This window comes from Hemiscyllium ocellatum, chromosome 7 (genome assembly GCF_020745735.1).
Source record: "Hemiscyllium ocellatum isolate sHemOce1 chromosome 7, sHemOce1.pat.X.cur, whole genome shotgun sequence".
Lineage (NCBI taxonomy): Eukaryota > Metazoa > Chordata > Chondrichthyes > Orectolobiformes > Hemiscylliidae > Hemiscyllium > Hemiscyllium ocellatum.
In genome coordinates, this window is record NC_083407.1 from 65,783,014 (window position 1) to 65,804,737 (window position 21,724).

At 37.5% G+C, this 21,724-nt stretch overlaps 1 protein-coding gene across 4 annotated transcripts in view; it reads left to right on the plus strand.

The window, feature by feature from the left end:
• The window catches only part of LOC132817119 (mitogen-activated protein kinase kinase kinase 20-like), a 136,541-nt gene that overhangs the window by 109,094 nt on the left and 5,723 nt on the right, over positions 1-21,724 (plus strand). For all 4 annotated transcript variants that reach the window (XM_060827302.1, XM_060827306.1, XM_060827303.1 and 1 more), the window contains exons 17-19: positions 10,069-10,185; positions 14,693-14,767; positions 19,377-19,521. In XM_060827302.1, the coding sequence (XP_060683285.1) occupies positions 10,069-10,185; positions 14,693-14,767; positions 19,377-19,521 (337 nt within the window). The remainder of the gene's footprint in view (positions 1-10,068; positions 10,186-14,692; positions 14,768-19,376; positions 19,522-21,724) is intronic.

The following is a 21,724-nucleotide window of genomic DNA, read 5'->3' on the forward strand; positions in this document are numbered from 1 at the left end:
TGCGTCTGCTGCCCTGGGGTGTGCCCTAAGATGTTGGTGTCCGTGTCCAAGATGAAAGTTTGGAGAAGCAAGTGGCAATCTGAGGTCACCAAGTACCCACTCAGACTTTAATTTGGGAATTCTCGGCATTTAGTTTCTTTCCAGAGGGTGAGAGAAGGGGAACCTGCATATCAAAGAGGTGATAGAAGGTGGCAATAAGGATAATGAAGCGCATTAATCCCTGTTAATAGGTCTCACGCTGCTCACTAGCAAGTATTCCATTTTGACATCCTGGACTTGGTTATAAAAGGCAACATTTTAGTCTCAGTCTTGTACATGACCTCACTCGACAGCTCTTCTAAGTTTATCCAATTTCTTGCTAAAGCTCTCATCACTTGGGTTTGGGAGGATTGCACCCAACCTGTCAGTATGTGTTTAAGAGAGATGCTCGTATTATCATCACTGTGTGTGACTTGAAGGTATAAAGGTTTCCATCTTACCTTGTATCATTTGAAGTAATACATGCTACTTGAAGCATTCTGCTCTCCATGAACCTCATAGCTTAAACCTATCTGAGACTTAAATGCCTGTGAATGTAAGTATGTATAGAAAGCTTTGTTTTAACTGGCACCTTATTAACAGGAGCTCTTGATAAACCTGCAAAAATTATACATTTCAAATACTATGATCTACATCGATATTTGGATTTGATTTATTATTGTCACATGTATGTAGGTACAGTGAAAAATTTAGTTGTGCATGCAATGCAGGTAGATCATACCTTACAAAGATCATCAGGTAATAGAACAGAGCGAGGAATGCAAAGTTACATCTGTAAAGAAGGTGCACAAAAAGCAAGATCAACATTATCTATGTACTTATGTTGTAAATTATACTTGTAAGTAATATGGTGCCATATATAGCACCATTGAAAAGTTTTCACTGTAGTCCTGTACTTCTGTTCTTGAGGAGAAGTGACAATAAAATTTAAATCTGAATACACTATAACAATGATATATACACCTCCCTGAATTAACCTTTTATTACAGTATGGTTTTACATTGATTTTAGAAGGTGCATTGATGTTTTTACAGAGATTTTTTCAGGAATGTCGATGTCTCGAAGCTTTGCATGGTCAAAGTTTCTATGGTTGTGTGTACCCATTGATTATCTGGAATCCTGGTCCCATTGGTGCCAGTTAATAAAAGGGTTGGTGTATACAATAGCTAGTTGTAATAAATGACTGTTGGTTTCCTGAATACCTCCCTCATGCAATAATAAGGTATATGTGATACTTGCGATTATTAGCTGAGGCAGTGAGTTGAAGAGCAGGGAGGTTATGCTTGAACTGTATCAAATGTTTTAAGATTAGATTACTTAGTGTGGAAACAGGCCCTTCAGTCCAACCAGTCCACACCGACGTGCAACCCACCCATACCCCTACATTTACTCCTTCACCTAACTCTACAGGCAATTTAGCATCGTTGGACTGTGGGAGAAAACGGGAGCACCTGGAGGAAACCCACACCGACAGGGGGAGAATGTATAAACTCCACATAATCAGTCACTTGAGGCGGGAATTGAACCCGGGTCTCTGACGCTGTGAGGCAGCAGTGCTAACTGCTGTGCCACCGTGCTGCCCTGATGTTGGTTCGGCCACAGCTAGAGTATTGTTTTAAATTCTAGAATCCACATTATAGTAGATTAAAGTAGAGAGGGGAAAAAGGAGATTTACCAGGATGTTACCTGGCCTGGAGAGTTTTAGTAATGAAGAGAGATTGGATAAACTTGGGTTGTTTTCTTTGGAGCAGAGAAGACTGAGGAGGGACCTGATGGAGATGCATAAAATTATAAGAGCATAGATAAGGTAGACGGGGAAATAAGTTTTCCTCTTTGTGGAAGGATCAATTACTAGGGGCATAGATTTAAAGAGGTTTAGAGAGGATGTAAAAACATTTTTCATCTAGACATGGCAATCTGGACCTCACTGACTGTGAGGGTGTTAGAGGCAGAAACTGACATACCATTTAAGAAGTATTTAGCTGTACACCTGGGATGCCAAGGCATACAAGCTATGGGACAAATGCTGAAAAATGGGTTTGGAATAGTTAGGTAGTTATTTTTTGACTAGCAGAGACTCAATGATGACTGTATGACCATGACATCCACATCCAGTTTCTTAATTTACAAAGGATATTATAGGTGTTGCTACATCAGGTAAAATACTCTGCTAGAGGCAAAACATGAATCTAATAGCAACCTGGTTACAAATAGAAATCATAGTTTAGGCATTAAAGACAGGTATTCAGACCTTTGAAAAATGCAATGAAGTGAGCAATTTGGGCTCAAGAATCGGAGATATAATTTCAAAACATATGGACGATATCAAATTGGGTGGTGTTAATGCAGAAGTGTGCAACAAAATATAGAAAGATGTTAATAAGCTTGGAGGCAGACATGTAATTGGCAAATGAACAACAGTATGGATAAGTGGAAGGTAGTATGTTTTAGTAAGACGAATACAGAGGTCACATATTCATTTTAACATGACTGTATAAATAGGGAAAGAAAACAGGGCACAGATGCACAATTCACTAATTCACTGCCGTGGTGCAGATTAATTAGACTATAAAAGAAGCAAAGGATCAGGGTTCATTTCCAACAGTGTAAAGGTATAACTTCTAGAAAGTTTAATTACATTTGAATTTAGCTTTGGTTAACCCAGATGTGGAGTATTGCAAACACTACTTACCTCGACTTTATAGAAGGAATATAGAAACATTGGAGATGATGTAAAAACATTACTAGGATGATTCTAGAACTGAGAGGAAGTAGACTAATCTGTTGTTGCTGAGTAACTGGGCATTTAGGTCTTTTATATCTAAAAAAGAGAGGTTAAGGGGGTAAGCTGGTAAAGATCTTAAAGAACATGAAGACGATTCATAGAATGGATGCAGAGAAAATATTTTTGCTTTCGGTAATATCTAAATTAGGGATCATAAATGTAAATGAATCACAAAGAATTTAGGAAAAGGCACTTTACTCAGAGGAATGTTAGAATGTGGAACTCTACCACAAGATCTGGTTGGGTTGAGGCTAAAGGGAGAAATGATTTTAAAAATTTATACCAATTGGCTTAAATTAAGATGAGTGAGACAATACTCAGATGAAGAGTAAACAACAGAATAAACCAATCGGATTATGTAACACTTTTTTAATTATGTAACTTCTAATTAAATAATTTACCCAATGAAAACCAAGAAGATCAGAAACACAAGTTATCAATCAAATACAAAATTAATTAGCAACTTGTCAACAATGCAACCTTCCTGCTTCCCCATCACTATCAAAAGCCAAGCAGTGCATCATTGATGTATTCCCAGCATTCTGAATCAACACTTGCCCCTTCCCAAATTCCCACTTCCAGGCAGAAAATCTGACCTCATATTTAAAAGTCAGGATAAGGAGCAGTCTGAATAGTGTTACAGTTGGTATTTGAAGTTGTTGGTCTACAGTCTGATGAAGCATGCTCTGTTTTGAGAATGGTAGAAGAAGTTGTAAGTTCTATAGTTGCGTGGTATTGATAACTTGTACAGTTTTTTTGAGGACAATCCATGATCTTTATTTCAGTAAACATGGTTGGTGAAGTATGCTGTTATTTCCGTGGTTTGGTGGAGGTTGTTAATTCTATTGTTCAACAGTAATTTTAGTTCTGTGGTTTGGAGGAAATTGTTTGTGTTTTGGAAAAGGCTATCACGCGCTTTGTGGTTTGGTGAAGGGTTTATGGTCTGTGGTTTGGTAGAGGTGTGGTGGATATTTCACATATAGTGTAGGATGTGTTTCATATTTCACAAAGATAACATGCAGGAGATTTGTTGCCTTGTGCTTTAGGTCTCTTTTATTCTACTTAATAGGATTCAAAGGAGCTGTGGTTGCAATATAGAATTCAAACTTTAAAATATATCCTCAATTTCATAAATATTGATTTATAAATATTCTTTTACTGGTATTGTATGCATTATGCATATTCAAATGAAGCTAGTTAGCACTGGGCAATTAACATTTTTTGCACATTATTATACTCAGTGATTGAAATCTATTATAAGTCTAACACAGTGTACAGCTACCTCTACAATTTACAAAAGTATTCCAAACCCATCTGCGAAACATATCATTCATCAAGAATGCGTTTAGTATTTTTTCAGACCTTCAGTTCTTGTGGCTTATTTGAGTGATATTGTATAATTTGTGAATGTTTTGAGATATATCTTGTTTTGTCAACTCCTTGGAACTCCTGAAAATTCAAACTGTGTTTGAAATCCTCATTCACTGTCAGAGAAAATGTATCACAGATTTTAAGACAGTGAGTTATTGTGAAGATTGTTGATTTGCTTAACAGCTGATCTTTCATAACTTTTTAAGGTCAATACTTTATATTCTAGAGTTAATTATTCATGTTTGACTTTCTGACATAATAAGCACTGTTTGATTCTAAAACTGTGAGGTGTGTTTTCAATAAATAATCCTATTTTCTGCCTCCTTCTGTTAAGCTCACATTGTTGTTTCTAATCCAACAGAAAGCAGCATTAAAAGTTAATGGTGGTATGCTGTCCTTGTTGCTATGCTTGTGAGGAATCTTGACTTTAGATTTGAAATCCTAGCGGTTAGAATATTTTTTCAATAGCTCTGTAAATGCTAGTTTAAATTTTAAAAACACAATTTTCTGTGTATTTGTATACTCCAGTATATAGTGAAACACCAAATTGCTTCCTTAAGTTGCATTTTATTTTCATGCTTTTAGCTGTAAATGACTCATTTTGTGTCCTTTAAGGATCCTATATCACATAGGCAGGCCCCATTTAAAACTGCTGCGCTGAGGCTGGTTGAATATAATCAAAAATGCCCCATTTAGTCAGAAGTCATTTTCTTTTCAAAAGGCAAATGTTATTTAATCTTTCAGCTGTTCATTGTGCCATCATAAATACTTTCTTTTTGCTGCAGTTGTGGGGCTGAAATGAGCCCACTAATTGCCTCCTATTTCCAATGACATGTGGTGGTTTAGTGGGAAGAGAACGCAGCAGGGAGGAGGAAATAGGAGGCTGAGAAAATGAGAGCTAATTATTTTCACTTGCTCATGTCAGGTTGGTGTCAGGCTTGTTTTTACAAACTAGAAGGTTTAGCACTAAATAAAACAAACTGGCGTCATGTTTTTATATACTGGCAATGTCATGAAAGCAGCTGCACGGCAAATAATGCCTGCAATTGCATGGACACCATCTGACTTCCACTGTGTGTCTGTGCTAATGAGTATATCACAGTGGTGCCAAGTGAAAGGTGCTGAATTATGTATGATTCTTCATTAGTGCAGTAATAGTTCTGTACATCATTATGGGACATTGTTTCTCCTGAGGCGATTAAAAAAAATCCTCTGTTCAAGACCTAGTAGTAACCCCTACATGCTAGTGAGGTCCACTTGTGTAGTTCTATGTGAGCAGCTTCCTGTAGATTCTTTTTATATATTTACAATTGTCCCAAGGGATGTTGGAACAGTAGGCAATGACATTGTAAACAGAATGGAGTAACACAGATTAACAGATACTTATCTGATCTCAGGCCTCATTTCCACTTAAAACCAAGCACAATGACATTTGCTGATCTGTAGACCAAGATAATGATGCAAAGTAAAAATGTTGGTAGGCTTAGATGTTTGTCAGATACTGTCAGTTAATATTGGCAGTTTATAAAGTTTTATTTCAGAACTTATAGAAATCCTTTAGTATTCTAAATGAAAATCTTTAATAATAAAGCTTAATTATTAATTTAAAAATCACACAACACCAGGTTATAGTCCAACAGGTTTAACTAGAAGCATACTAGCTTTTGGAGCACCGCTCAGTCCTTCACCAGTCCAACACCGGCATCTCCAAATCATGATTATGAATTGTGATCCATTTCACGTATGCCTCGATTTAGATGGATCCACAAACATTTGCTACCTTAAAAGTGTCATGATATGTTTCTATAATATAATGTTTTTTTGCATATTAATCTTTGGACGTAGAAAATGATGTGAATTTGTTGATATCTTGCAGATCAAGTAGAGAGAGCTAAATCCTTTTGATTAGCTTATACATCTTTCCCTTACCTACCTCATGCATTGTTCCCTAATTAAGATGTGAGAAATAGATATCTGTTCAAAGGTTTCTGATTTATGGTCAATTGCCATGAAGCAAATGCAAGTGGCTATGGATCATCTCAAGAAAAAGACTATGGCTTTAGAAGGGCTACAGCACAGAGTCACAAGAATGGAGCTAAGTTCTAATTCTTATATTCCATGTTTGGATAAACTTGAGTTGTATTATATTGAGCTTAGGAAGTTAAAGAGTGCTTTAATCAAGGTATTTAAAGTGATATGGCTATTTGATGAAATGGCTTGAAAGAAACTCTTGCTTCCTGAGGCAATGTACAGAGCAAAAGGGGTGTTCTTAAGCTACAGAGCAAAGCCATTAAGGAGGAGGAGTTTTGGAAAACTGGAACTCTTCACAAAAGGCAGTGTCTGCTGGGTGAATTAAAGTTTTCTAGACTGAGGTTATTAAAGGGGATGAAAGATGAGGGGTAAATGGGACTGAGGTATAGATCAACCATAACCTAGTTTAATGATGGGAAAACTCCAGGGGCTGAATGGCCAGCTGCTATTCTTATACTTAAATGTTTTGACAGAAGAATTTGATTGAGACGAAAAAAGCCACTGCTGGCTGAAACATTCTTTCTGAGGTGAGAGCAGAATTTAATTGCATATAGTGGATTTTGAACAGTAATGGGAATGCATCATATCCTGAAGAGTCCCCATTTTTATGTTTTTCCATAAGGGGAGGCAGTGATTCACATCAATTCTGGCTCAGTTGGTAGCACCTTTGTCTCAGAGTCATAAGATTCTGTATTCAAGTTCCTCCCTTGAGTGTAGTACTGAGGGAATGCTGACTGGCAAAGGTGCCATTTTTCAGATGAGGCTTTAAATCCAAGCCCATCTACTTACTCAGGTGAATGCAAAAGATCCTATTACGTTATTTCACAGAAAAAAGTGGAATTATCCCTGGTGTCCTCACCAACATTTGTCTTTCAATTATTATTTTAAAAAACAACATATTTTCTGCTTATTTTCCTATTACTGTTGTGGGAGTTGTGGACAAATTTTCTGTTGCATTTCCTTTGTTAAAACAATAACCACATTTGAAAAGTTCATTGTTAGTTGTAAACTGTTTTGAGATGTCTGGTCAGAGAAAAAAATCTCTGTAAATACATGACTTTTATTTGGTTGGCATTAGAAATTCACTGTGTGATGCAATACAGCATATGCACATAAGGCAGACCCTCCTTCACTGTGCCCTGTCACCCTGGTGACATTTCATTGTCAACAAAGTGATGATTTCACAAAACCTCTACAAGATGCCATATTTTATTGCTGCAGACATCTAGCAAATATTGAAGTAAATCTTTAACATGTAGGACTGATTGAAATCAATGCAGAAAATCATATCATGCCCTGGGAGGTGAAAAAAAGTTGCGAAGTAGGATTCCTATAAGTCATTGCTTCCATGGCATAAAATCCAGCAAATTGATGGAGGATTGGGGAGTGGTTAGCCAGGAATCATTGTTTTGAACTATTAAGTTGCATGCATGGATTATATATTACAAAGAAACTCACATAGTTATGTGATTTATATGTCAGATTTTACAGGTAAGTGAAGTGTGCACATTTTGGTGTAATGATCTTTCGGCAGTTGACTGAGAGAAATGGATACACAAAAGTATTCTCTTGTGAGTTGTATAGTTTTTGTGCTTTTTTCAATGCATTCCACGTAATTTGTACTCCAGTCTGCTCCTGTATATTTCTTCTTACCAAGGATGAAAGTCATCAGACAGATTTGTACAACTTTTCTGGAAAGGAGGGGGAAGGGAATCAAGAGGTCCACTTACACAATCCGCACAGTGCTGCCAACAGCGAACAAGCAGAAATCATCTGGTGCTAACAAAGGACATGTCACCTTGTCATGCCTTTCTTACAGAGAATGCAATTCCTATGTACATCATGAATAAGTATTGAAAGGGAAAGATTTGTGCCCTTTTGTCCACAAATGCATTTGTAACTCCATTTCTAACTTAAGCATGCAAGCACAGGGAAAATATCTCAATGTAGGCTCATGTTGCAAATATATCAAATCACAGATAAAAATCAATTCTGTTTCTAACAGTCATTTAAATTTTGTGGGAAGGAGTAACATTCTTGATTTTGCATTAAAAATTAGAAATATTTGATGTGCAAGAAAATAGAAAAGAATTTACATATTTTTAAGCTAGTATTATGGGAATAAAGAAGGATTTCTCAGATGCAATTCTGTTGCACCTATTAAGTCTCTGTAATGTTTTATGCCAGTCATGGAAATGATCAAGAAAAATGCAAATCACACAGTCTTAACAGTACAAAATGAAACACCATGGCCAGTGATGCTATGTCAGCTGTTTGTAAAAACAGATGTTACTGGCTAGTTACATAACCATTTGTAAGGAAAATAAAGTGTGCATCAAAAAAAATGTTACCTCCTCTTTGTGAGTAACTGAATTACTTGATATGGTACTCGATCTCAGAAATCAGAATCCAAATTTGGTTTCTTGGTCTGTGTGGATTGCTGATCACAGAGTGACGTCAGGGTCTCACAAATGACCTTAGTATGCCCTGATTTCTGAAGGTAAGAAAATTAACCAGGCTTTCCACTCCTGATCATTTCTATTGTCTATTGGCAACAGGATTAAACCAGGTTGCAACACTCACTGCCAAATAACTCAGCAAGACCCAATATCTGGGTTTGTATGTGAAAAGAGGTAATTTGGTGAGATCGTAGAAAATTAATAGCATCAGTGGAGCTAAACCTGAGCACTGGACACCACAACCTGCAAAGGAAGGAAACATTTTGTGTAAATAGAAGAGCTACTTTAATCAAAGCCACATATTGATATATATTTTCTGAATTACTCTGAAATGTCATTTATTTATGTTTTGTAACATCTAGAAAAAGATCAATTTCTACATGTAGGTTTTACTTATGTTTCTGAATAACTGTTTCCTTTTGCTGCTTTTGTGAGGGAAAGGATTCAGCCTATTAGGAAATACAAGATTGACTATGGCATTGCTGTACTGGTCAGTTAGTATTTATAAATATGTTGTTAATATTGCTGGATTTAAGTACCTTCAATCAGTTTCTCAACAGATTGAAAGCAATTGTAGTGCAAATTTGACAATTTAATACATGAGGAATGTTTTCACAATTTGGGGAATGATTATTAATGGTAAATGTTTTTGTTTCGATTATATAATCAATTTCTACATCTCTCTGCAAAGAACTAATCCCTGGTGTATTTTTAACATAACACTATTGTATGTCTATAGCAGCCTCTAGGTTGTGCTGTTGAATCACCTTTCACATGGTGAATAATGTTTTGTAGATTTTCACTCATACAAAATTAATTAAAATAAATAAAATAATTTCAAGTATTATTCCTTATATATTCCTATCCATATTAAAAAAATAAAGTATTGTGAAATTATATTTGTAATCCAATGTGTCCCTGAGTAAGAGATTTGTAACAATTAAGGCACACTCTTCTGTATAACCATTATTTCTCATGTTTATAAACCAGAAAACGTGAACAATATATTTCTTCAATAAACTAAATCCCTGTTTGTAAAATAAAACAACATAAATTTGGTTAAATCAAAAAGAACTTTGAAATATAGAAATATTTAAAAGGTCAGTCTAATAGTAAATAAAAATAATTGTTTCAGTTTTGAAGTGTTTGAGCATTCAAGTATGACAAGAAATGTTTTTGAGTTTAATGCCAGGCCAACCCCATCTGACCAAGATCTGTTACCTGGTTTCGCTTCTAATGTTGCTTGTCATCATGCTTTTGAAAGAAGATACAGTTGGCATTTATATATGTCAAATTCTGACAGTAAAATAGATGTAAAGCTTCTCTTTGATGGGATGACATACTCATGTAAACCCTGTTACAACTTGTTTTTGTTCTTGTCAGGATTCTAAATGGAAAATGTATGTGGAAGTGGATGGTGACAGTGTTGCGTTGACCTACATCAAAGATGTAACTTTCAATGCTAATCGGCAAGACACAGATATAATTAAAATAACCAAGGTACAGATGTTTGTGCAGACCTTTTTGTAAATGTATTTCATACTGAGTATTTGAGTAAATGTATTTAAGCATTTTTCTGAATTAAGATGGGTGTCATGATATCAGCACAGTGGAGTCTAGTTTACACGAATTAGAATTTCCTGCAATTTTTTTGGTCATACATTCTCCATTTGCTACATTTATAGCTTTATGGTACAAATGTAAATTAGTTTTGGAGATAAAAATGAAGGAATAAATGGTTTGTATTTATCCCTTTTTGGTATTTCAGATCTCAACTATTAGTATTTCAGAACAATGATTGCTCTATTGAATTGTGCCACACAGTTGTAAAGATGTAATCTTTTATTTTCGATTACAGTGTATCTGATTATGTCAGTAGTAGCAATCTAGTCTCTGAATCTGAAGACTGAGAATGCAAGCCCCATGCCACCAGATATTATTGAGACCCTCTCTGTCCATCTGAAAACATTTCTTTAGATAACCCGAATGGCAAGAAAGTTCCTCTGATGGCCTGATCAATGTGTATTTCTCAAAAGGTATCACAAAGAACAGATAAAATTCATTTAATTTAATTGTCTTGTTTACCTACAAACAAAAGCAACCTGAGAATAATTCATTTACGATGAAGTAACTCAAGATGTAAATCATGTCTTTCTTATAGTAGTAATGCAGCATTATGTCACTTGTGTATCATAGTGGAAATTTTATAGAATTACAACATTGACCCAACCTATTTATGTCAACAACTATCTTCATGACAGCAGCAGTTCTGATTTCATGTCGCTCCTTTGTTTCCCAATCCCCTCGTATCACTTTTCTTCAACTACCTAATCCTTCTTTAACACACCACATGGGACTGGCTTTTATGGGATATCACTGAGCCTAGCCTCCATCCATCATCATATCTCGCTAAAAGGTATTGGGGGAGGGTCTCACCCATGATTCCTACATCTGCCAATCAGCAATTTAACACTGGGAACAGTGTTAATTGTTTTAAGGCATTACCCCTACTCCAATCTTGTGTGGAAGACTAGTGTTTCTGAGCTGCCTGCCAATCCAATTGGTCAGCAACTCTATAGTACCACCAGCATCAGCAAAAGTTGTAGGAAGTTCCACCAGGCTGAGGAGCACAGGTAAATCCAGAGCTGGGTGCCTCAGCAGCAGTCAGAGATATGGGGGAAATTTCATAGAATTACAACATTGACCCAGCCAACTGAGCTAACTGTTCTTTGTATGTATACCTTTGCTGAAAGTTAGGTAGCAGCTCCATACCTTCAAACACACTTAATGAATGAACATCTCCATGACCTTATCTGCTAGAAATATGTGGGTAACTATAAATGAGGTGACTAACAAAAACTGTTACATCACTCCTCAGTGCAAAGTCCAAACCTATGCTATAGATGGTCTTTCAAGACCTCCCAAGGCTCCAGCTTCACGTACACCGCCATAGTTTTAATCCCACTTTCCGATTTGACTCCATGTTCTTATACTTGTGTTTGTGTTTGAAGAGAATGTATGGACTTGGATTCAACCATTCCTAGTGGCAGAGAATTTCCATGTCCGAATCCCCTTTGTTTGAAAAAGTCTTCTCAAAACTTCCCTCTAACTCTTTAATGCACAATTTAAGCTCAAACATGATGCTCGCGATTCACTGTTTTAAAAAAATTGCTAATTAGGCTAGCATTTATAGCCCACTCCTACCTACTCTTGAGAAGGTGTTGGTGAGTGGCCTTCTTTAATGCATCATAGCTTCCATCATGATGTCTGTCATATCAATGCAACCTATAACTAGTTGCCAACATTGCAATGGACTACTTCTTGTTCAATACAGTCCTTTCTGCAATTCTCCTGCATATAAAAAAAACCCTCATTACATTCCAGCTGCCAAGTTTTTGCCAACTCATTTAATCTGTCTTCATCCCTTCACAACTCAGTCTTTGAGTCATCCTCACCACATGCCTTCCCACCTATTTTTGTGTCATCTGACAACTTGACATTCACTTTACTCGCTGTAAATAATTGTGCCCCAGCACTAATCCCTCTGGAAATTCATTAATTACAGGTTGCCATCCTGAAAATATCCTATTTATCCCAACCCTCTGTTTTCTATCAGTTAGGGACAAGGTAAGAAAGGAAAATAGTAATATGGGAAATGAGGATCAGAAAAAGGCAGGAAAGGGCAGTGAGAAGAAAAAACTTAAGAAAACAACACATTTAGTTAACCAAACCTATATCCATACTAATTCAAAAATACAAGACCATGTGTTATATCATTAAGTAGCGTGTAGTACCTTTAAACACCTTTTGAGACGGACAACTCTCTAACAGCTGGGAGCAACACCAAATTAGGGACATTCCATGAACTGACAATATGGAAAAGATGATAAAGCCTAGTTGGCTACATTGATCACTGTTAGATAGTTTGAAGAGGACAATGAATAATAATGCATTGCAAACGTCAATCATTGGGGATATCAATCATGACTAACCAGGATAGCTTCACTCCTGTGAAAACTGAAATTTCATAAATTTCAGCAAGGAAGTTTGGGAAGCTGCAATGATGGTGAACTTGGAAAGGAAAATGAGGACCTAGCTGGTGTGACAGTTGCAGTTTATAGGCAGAACAAGGGTAGAAAACAGAATGAAAATGATGACTATCAAGCAAATACAATCATCAGCTATCCACTTTCCAAAGGAAGCTTGCAATAACACTGGAAAATCTCTCTTTTAGCTTGAAGATAGAAAATCACATATGATTACTTCAGGCCATGTAGATAACTGTTCACATTAAACTCTAGGAGTGTTAACTTGACCCTCTTTGCTAGATGTAACTGTCATAAAATTTACCAAGATTCTCAAACATATTCTGATCTACATAGCATCAGAGGAATGATTGTGTTCTAGATCATTCTCAGTCAAAAAGTGTGGTGCTGGAAAAGCACAGCCAGTCAGGCAGCATCCGAGAAACAGGAGAGGCGACATTTTGAGCATAACCTGTTAATCAGCTCTTCCTGATAAAGAACTTATGCTCGAAACATTGACACTCCTGCTCTTCAGATGCTGCCCGACTGGCTGTGCTTTTCCAGCACCACACTTTTTGACTCTGATCCCCAGAATCTGCAGACCTCACTTCCTTCTCGATCATTCTATCCAGTCTAGAAATGAAGAAACACAAGATAGAGAAAGTTCTTTTTAAATTCATTTTAAATATAAGATCATGATGTAAAGTTTGTTTTTTTTTAGAACAGTTCTAATCAGTTTTTGATCACTTTTGTGCTGAAAGAGTTAATTCTTTGTATATTTAATTTTGCTGTAAGTTAGGTAACAGGCTCCATAATGTTCAAGCACATGCTATATGAATGGACATCTCCAGTAGCAACCAGTCACTACCCACTTATTAAAGTGGCCATTGTTCATTGGGGATAGGAGATGTCACAGTCAACAGTATTTTGTTCTCAGTCAATATATATAAACATTTACTTAACAATGCTTGTTTCAAATATTAAAGATAAACTCCCAGAGGACCATAGGGCAGCTGTCTTATTAGAGAGAGAGAGAGAGAGAGACAGCTGCTGGTACTTTAAGCTGAAAGTCACCGTGCCTCAGGCAAGGGGAGATGTGGAGAAGTTGTGACCTTCATAGTAACTTCAGGCATTATGGGAATGAAACCCACACTGTTGGCATCCTTCTGCATCGCAAACCAGCTGTCCAGCCAACTGAGCTAACCAACATTTAGACAGTAAACTCTAAATGGTAGTCAGAACTGGAAATCCTGGGCTGGATTATATGGAGTGTCATGCTGTAATGATTATAATGAGGTCTGATAGGTGGGCCTCATAGAACATGAGTTCCCTGACAAGGACTGTTAATCTGGATATGACAGATATAAACAGGAGTGTCAAAGGTTCTGTTCAGTCTGAGACATAGCTCTGAGGAAGCTGGATCAGTGTCAAGGATTCTCTGTGTGTAAATAAAGGGTGACTTCGTGACGGGATAGTGGCCTCTGTGGAGTTACTTCACGTGCAACCTGTTTCCCCTCCCTGCAAACTAAAACATCACGGAGTGGGGATGAGCAGGGATGAGCTCTGCAGTCACTGAACAGCGATTAATAGAGCAGAGGCAGGAGTTTCCCTCCACAGGGAGAGGAAGAGCTGACTCAGCGCTGTAGATCAATAAAAGGCTAGCATCCCCAAAGTACTGGTAGCACCAGTGGGTGTAGTTGCCATTGCTGGTACTGCAGTCAGGTTATGAGGAGATGAGCTGTGATAGATTGGATGTGTTTTGGGATGGGCAAGGTGGGGAATATCAGATGTGCCTGGCATTCAGTTCAGGAGGAATCTTCCCAGCCTGTATAATGAAACTTGTTGACTGGTCAATTAGCTACAGTCTCTCCCATCACTGATTAAGTGCCAGTGGCAGCTGGATGGAACCCTTAAATGAACATTGATTGTGTTGTAATTCACATTCTTAAAGTCTTGAACCTGAACATGTTCTGTTTTCACAGCCTCCCTACCTAATGGAGAAGTGGATTGTGGGAATCAGTGAGAACCAGATTGTTGAATGTATTGTTAATTATGAGGTAAGTCTTGAAATTAAGCAGTTTGTTTTCTTATAAAATGCTTATAAGATCCACATATGTTCCATGTGAAGTTTCAGATTGAGACATACTGCTTTGAGAATCCTGAGGAGATTAATTCTGCTGTGACTTGGGGCAGCCTTCAAAATAATTTCATTCTCCCTGCCACCATCTTTTAAAATGACTCTTGGGCTATTCCAGCCCTCCCACCAATCTTATGTTATTAGTTTTCTGCAGTCAAAGTGGCTGACAAACCAATTTCACACAGTTACTCATGCAATTCTGAAACTAACTGCTGGGAGGGACATAGAACCGGTTCAAGTTGAGCTCTCCAATTTTCTTTCCCTCCCATAGGTAAGACCTTGTGTTCGTATTAAGTAGGTACAAAATATGAGCCACAGAGCAGGATAATGTGAGAGTAAAAGTAGTGTAACAGAAACTAAAATATACAGTTTATTTAATCATAATATTGAAGTTACCTCTGTCTGAGCAGCATGCAATGTTCTGTTTTGTTTTATTCTGATCCCACAATAATCCTGTACAAGTTCAGGTATCTGATATTTGGTGTGGTCAAATTTCAACAGTGTTTTATTCCCTTTTTCTATCTGATTCAAACGTGATAGAATTTAAATTACTTTTCATCTTTTCTTCTTCCTCTTGCATTCTGAGCTCAAATACAGGTCTTTTGTGATTATTCACTGAACTACAGCAAAGTACCGTGATTTTGTTTTGCAATGAACAGGGTGAGGGTGCAGGCCAAGTCTATCTCAATGGAATAGTGATTGAATCCTGTTTTTCCAACCAACCTGTTCAGAGATGTTATTACACACCTCCAGACCAGATGGGACTTGCACACCTCCCAGTCCAGAGGTAGGGATACTACCACTGCACCATGAAAAGGTCCCTACTGATCGAATCCTATGCTGATGGCATTAATTTGATCCACATGATAGCCATCTAGACAACTGAGTTAACTGGTCTCCACTTTTCAGCAAAAATTGCCATATGATCTGCAGTATTGATGAAGGATTTCTGCAATCAAACGTATTCCAAACTCACATGAAAACAGAAAATACTCGGTTTTTATGCAACATCAGTTCTGAGCTTTGTACCTCCTCACCAGTGCTTCCAAAACATCCTCCTCCTCTCATCTCTGGGTTCCCATACATTATGGTAAACATCCATGATGGGGTGGCACCATGGCTCAGGGGTTAGCACTGCTGCTTCACAGTGCCAGTGTCCCAGGTTTGATTCCACTATTGGGCGACTGCATTTGTGGAGTTTGCACATTCTCCCCCTGTCTATGTGGATTTCCTCTGGGTGCTCTGATTTCCTCCCACAGTCCAAAGATATGCAGCTTAGGTGGATTGGCCGTGATAAATTGCTCATTGTGCCCGGTGATGTGCAGGCTAGGTTGATTAGCTATGGGAAATGCAGGGTTTCTGGGATAGGATAGGGGGTTTGGTCTGGTTGGATGCTCTTTGGAGGATTGGTGTGGACTCAGTGGGACAAATGGCTTGCTTCCATATTGCAGGGATTCTATGAATAACATATATCCATTAGTTCCTTCCAACAGCTCTGTCCTGTTTCTTGCTCTTATGTTCACATTCCTTCCCAGTTTCCCAATTATGATTGTACTCACCTTGGTACCTAATCAACCTCCACATTTAACATAAGATATTCTGTCATCTGCAATATGATGTTTTCATCAAAAATATCTTGCCCAAGCTAAAATCTCCACATTCTGGAGGACCATCCCCTTTTATGACACGGTGATTCATTGTTCCTTGACACATCCCCATGCAGGCTGCCATTCAACCCCCAAGCGATCTGATGGGAAAATGATCAATTATGACCATAAACATACAAATTGGGAGGAGAAATAGGCCATTTGGCCCTTTCATCCTCCCAGTTATTTAATCAGAAAGTAGGTGATCTGCTTGCTTTCCTATTTTCACGGACTCATCTTCCAATAATAACCTTTTTATTCCCTTGCCTAACAAGAATCTGTCTAGCTCCTCCTTAAAAATATTAATTGGTCCTGTCCCCAGCATCTCTGAAAGAGTGTTCCAAACTTCGAAAACTCTGAGAAAAAACATTTCCCCTCATTCTTCAATCACTCACAAGGGAAAACATCCTTTTTCACATCAACCTTGTTAAGACCATTGTTCAATCAAATCACCCATGTCCTTTTAATCACCAGTGAAAGTAATCCCAACCTCAAAGGAACTAATTTAGTCTTTGTTAATCCTGACAACTGCTGCACTAAGAGTGAGTGCAGTCATGACTTAATATTTCTTTCTTTCTTTCAGCATTGAAAATCCTGTGTTCTATTGAAGCCACAGGAACCAAGCTGAAGGTTCACCTCAGGCAGCAAACACCCATACACTAGCCGTAATAGTCATGATTTCACCAATTGAGTTCACACTAGAGCTTGCTGCCTTCCAATGCTTTCTTCTCCTCTAAGATACTAACAATAAGAAAAAGCTAGCCTAATGGTAACCAGGTAGCCAATAAATGATGTTGGACAACCCATTACTCTAATATTCTTAGTACCATACAGATGTACAGCATGGAAACAGACCCTTTGGTCCAACTCATCCATGTTCACCAGATAGCCTAAATTGATCTCATCCCAATAGCCAGCATTTGACCCATATCGCTCTAAACCCTTTCTATTCATATTCGCATCCAGATGCCTTTTAAATGTTGTAATTATACCAGCCTATACAACTTCCTCTGGCAGTTCATTCTGTACGCACATGACCCTCTGCTTGAAAAGGTGGCTCCTTAAATCCCTTTTAAATCTTTCCCCTCTCACCTTTGGACTCTCTCACCACAGGGAAAAGACCTTGTCTATTCACCCTATCCATGTCCCTCATGATTTTATAAACCTCCATAAGATCACCCCTCAGCCTCCGGCACTCCAGGGAAAATAGCCCCAGGCTATTCAGCCTCTCCCTATAACTCAAATCTTCCAACTCTGGCAATGTCCATGTATTTCCTTTCTGAACCCTTTCAGGTTTCACAACATCTTTCCAACAGTAAGGAGACTAGAACTGCATACAATATTCCAACAGTGCCCTAATCAATGTCCTGTAAACATGCATGATGCACCAACCCATCTGCAACATGACCTCACAACCTCTATATTCAATGCACTGACTAATAAAGGAAAGTGTACCAAGCGCCGCCTGAACTACTCTGTCTACTTGCGACTCCACTTTCAAGGAACTATGAACTGTAGATTATTTTGTACAACTCCCCAGGACTTTACCAATAAGTGGATAGGCTCTACCAAAATGTAGCATGTTACATTTATCTAGATTAACTCCATCCACCACTCCTTTGCCCAATTGCCCATCTTATCAAACTCCCATTGTACTCTGAGGTAACTTTCTTCGCTGTCCATTGCACCACCAATTTTGGTATCATCCTATTAACCATACCTTCTATATTCACACCCAAATCATTTATATAAATGACAAAAAGCGGTGGACCCAGCGTAAATCCCTGCATTACACTGCTGGTCACAGACCTCCAGTCCGAAATGCAATCCTCCACCAATTAGAGACGGAAATCTGCTGTCCTTACCTGGTTTGACCTATATATAACTTCAGATCCTCAGCAAAGACATTGATTCCTAACTTCGCTTTGCACAATTACAGATGGGCATTCATTAACTGTTGGCCAAGCCAGCAATGCCCACATGCCATGAACAAAAACAAACATGTGCGACATTTTAACATTGCTTTTGATTGTTCAGTCCTTACTTGTACGACCATGTCACTGTTTAAAAGTGTAATTCCATCTAAAGTCACTGTATAAATATAAGTTATTTTTGGTCTAGCATTTTATACACTTAGGCTAATGTTTGCTAAGTTATTTTTCTTTTTCAATTCATGATTCCCTTTTTTTTGGATTAGTTTGAATTATCTTTAGGTTCTTTTTTGTTTGTCCTTTTGGCTAGTCCTGCAGGCAGATGAATTTGTAAGCATCAACAAAAGGCCTCAAAATCCTGGGTTAACATTGGCTACATCATGATTTCATCATCAGCAGTCATCAAACGTCTTATTTTAAATAACCTTTGCCTGGATAACTTGTCTTCTGGATATGTAAATAGAATTTGAGCCTGTTCAATTTAAAGTAAATGCATAATTACTCAGCAGAAGAAATTAATGTTCCCTAATGCCACAGTGGGAGATTGCACTATTCATGTAGGTTTTTATTGTATGAGCAATTAGGAACAAATTTGACCCCTAAGTTGAGTTTTGATAGTTTATCACAAGCAAAACACTAGCATTGGCAAATGCACATCTGCAAATACGAGACAGACCGTGCTAGACTGTGACTTTCCCTTTTTCCTGCATCCTCTCCCTCTCGCCTCACTAAAGTTAGATATCTATTCCAGATTTTCACCTGTTGTATGAAATCTTCTTGCGTAAGTTATTAGAGAATTATTGGCGCCGGTGGGACTTTACTTCACAGGAGTGTGGGAAATGTTTATCTTTGGGCTTAAATATGAGGGAAAAGATTTTAAAGTAAATCTTAAAAGACATTGTTGGAATCTCTAAGATGTCTCTAAAATTTTCTATTGTAAATTATTCAACAGAATGATGTCAAAACTCCAAAAACAACTAAGCACAACCACACTATCACACTGAGTAGTGCCAACGTTGAAATGAAGGAAGTGGTGCTAGTCATCCAAGCCATGCCAACAAATACAGAAAACAAGTTTCAGAGCAAGTGCCAGTTAAGTAAGTCATCTATTAAACCCATTAAACTTTACTTTCTAGAACTACAGAAAATCCAACAGTATTATAGACTTTTTTTTTAACTAACACTTATTCAGATCAAAACTATGCTGGAAAGCCTTCCTGCAAATGCATTAGGGTTTAATTAGGTTGTGGTACCTCTAATGTTAATGCTAGTATTCCTTTTATTTCATTTGTTCATAGTCTGTGAGTGTCACAAGCTAACCAGCATTTATTGCCCATTCTTAAATGCCCTCAATTTGATAGCAAGTTGTTGTCTTGAACTACTGCAGTCATGTGGTGGAAGTACACCCAAAATGCTGTTAGGAAGGGAGTTCAGGATGGTATGTGGCTTGGTGATGATGTTCCTATATATCTGCTGCCTTTATCCTTCTAGGTAGCACATAATGTAGAATTGAATGTAGAACTGCTGTTGAAGGAGCCTTGGTTGATTGTTGCAGTGCTTGTTGTAGATAGTAGATATTGCTGCCACTGTACATCAGTGGTGGAAGTAGTGAACATTGGTGAATGGGGTGCCAATCCAGCAGGCAGATTTGTCCTGCATAATGTTGAACTTCATGAGTGTTCTAGGACCTTCACTCATTCAGGCCACTGAGGAATATTCCATTACACTACTTTATGTCTTGTAGGAAGTGGACACACTTCAGGAGTTTCTTGCCTCAGAATTTCCACAGCTATAATATCCACAGTCATTAAGGAGCTGGTTCAGATCCATTTCTAGCCAATGATAACCATCAGAGTGTTGATAGTAAGGAAATCAATGATTGTAATGCAATTAAATATCAAAGTGAGTGAGATAGCTGGATCCTCTCCTAAGAAATGCCCATTGCCTGGTCGTAAAATTGTAGCTTGCCACTTACCAGGCCAAGCTTGAACATTGTCCAGGTTTTGCTGCAAAGAACATCGGCTGCTTTAATGTCTAAGGAGTTGCAAATAGTGTGAACATTGTGTAAACATCAGGGAACATTTCCTCTTTTGGCCCTATGTTGGAGGCAAGGTCATACTAGGAATTTCTTTGAGAGCTGTCTTAAATCATCTTCTTCATGAGTCTCAATGCCTGTAATGGTATCTTTGCCAATCTACTGACAATATGTAACAACATGAAAAAATAGGAGTAGGAGTAGGAATAGTATCATCTGGCCAAACTTTCTGTGAGAGTATCTTTCAATCCTACAGCTTCTTCTGCCTAGAAGGTCAAGCATTATAGATGCATGTTCCTCTCCAAGCCACACATTATCTGTTGGCAGGTTTCTCAATAGCTGTTAGGGATGGGAAATAAATGTTGTCCTTCAGGCAATGCTCACATCCCGAAAATTAACTTTTAAAATCTTCATGCACCTTTTCTAAACCAATGCAACTAGATCCTCCTTAAATAAGGAAAAGTTGTGTTGGATGATTGGAAAATCCCTGAGCCACTGTCTTATTATACACACAAAGAATTGTGGTTTAGTTTCTGCACCAGAAAGCAGTGAATTTTATTGGATCTACAGACGAGCAAATAGCCAATGTGCTTGAAAAGATTAATAGGAAAAAATTACTCATGTACATGATTTCTACATATCATAAATATCCTCTTATACACTAAATTACCATTATGAGGAACATAGATGAAAAGCTTCTTTTGCATCTGAAAAGTTGAATATTTTCAGTATTTTTTGTTTTTAATTTTAAATATGTTGTATCATCCTTAATTTTTTTTAAATTTTAATTTAACACTACAATTATGTATCTGACTTAATTAGATATGAGTTCTCAGAACTCCTAAGTACTGTATGATTGAAATGCTGCTTTCTCTCCTTTAAATCGACATACAGAATTTTAGATATTACAAGTTATTAGCAGGCAGTTACATGGGTTTTTATATGCACTAAATGTTTTTCAGTTTTTCTTATGAAAAAATAATCCTGGAGATTAATCTTCAGTGCATATTACAGGTTTATAATCATGTTAAGTAAGGTTATGAAAATTATTTGCCAGTGCGTTATGGTGTTGACATATTATGGCAGAAATCAAAATAACTTTACCATAGTGACAAATGCCTTTAAAGTAAGGTCACCTCTGCAGAATTTATACAAACTTCCCTAAAACTAGACTGTTAATCCACTCGTGATGGCACAACTGTTTTGTACAAATCAGTTTTTTATTCTTACATCAAGCAATGGGACATTATTGTTTTAGGATGCTA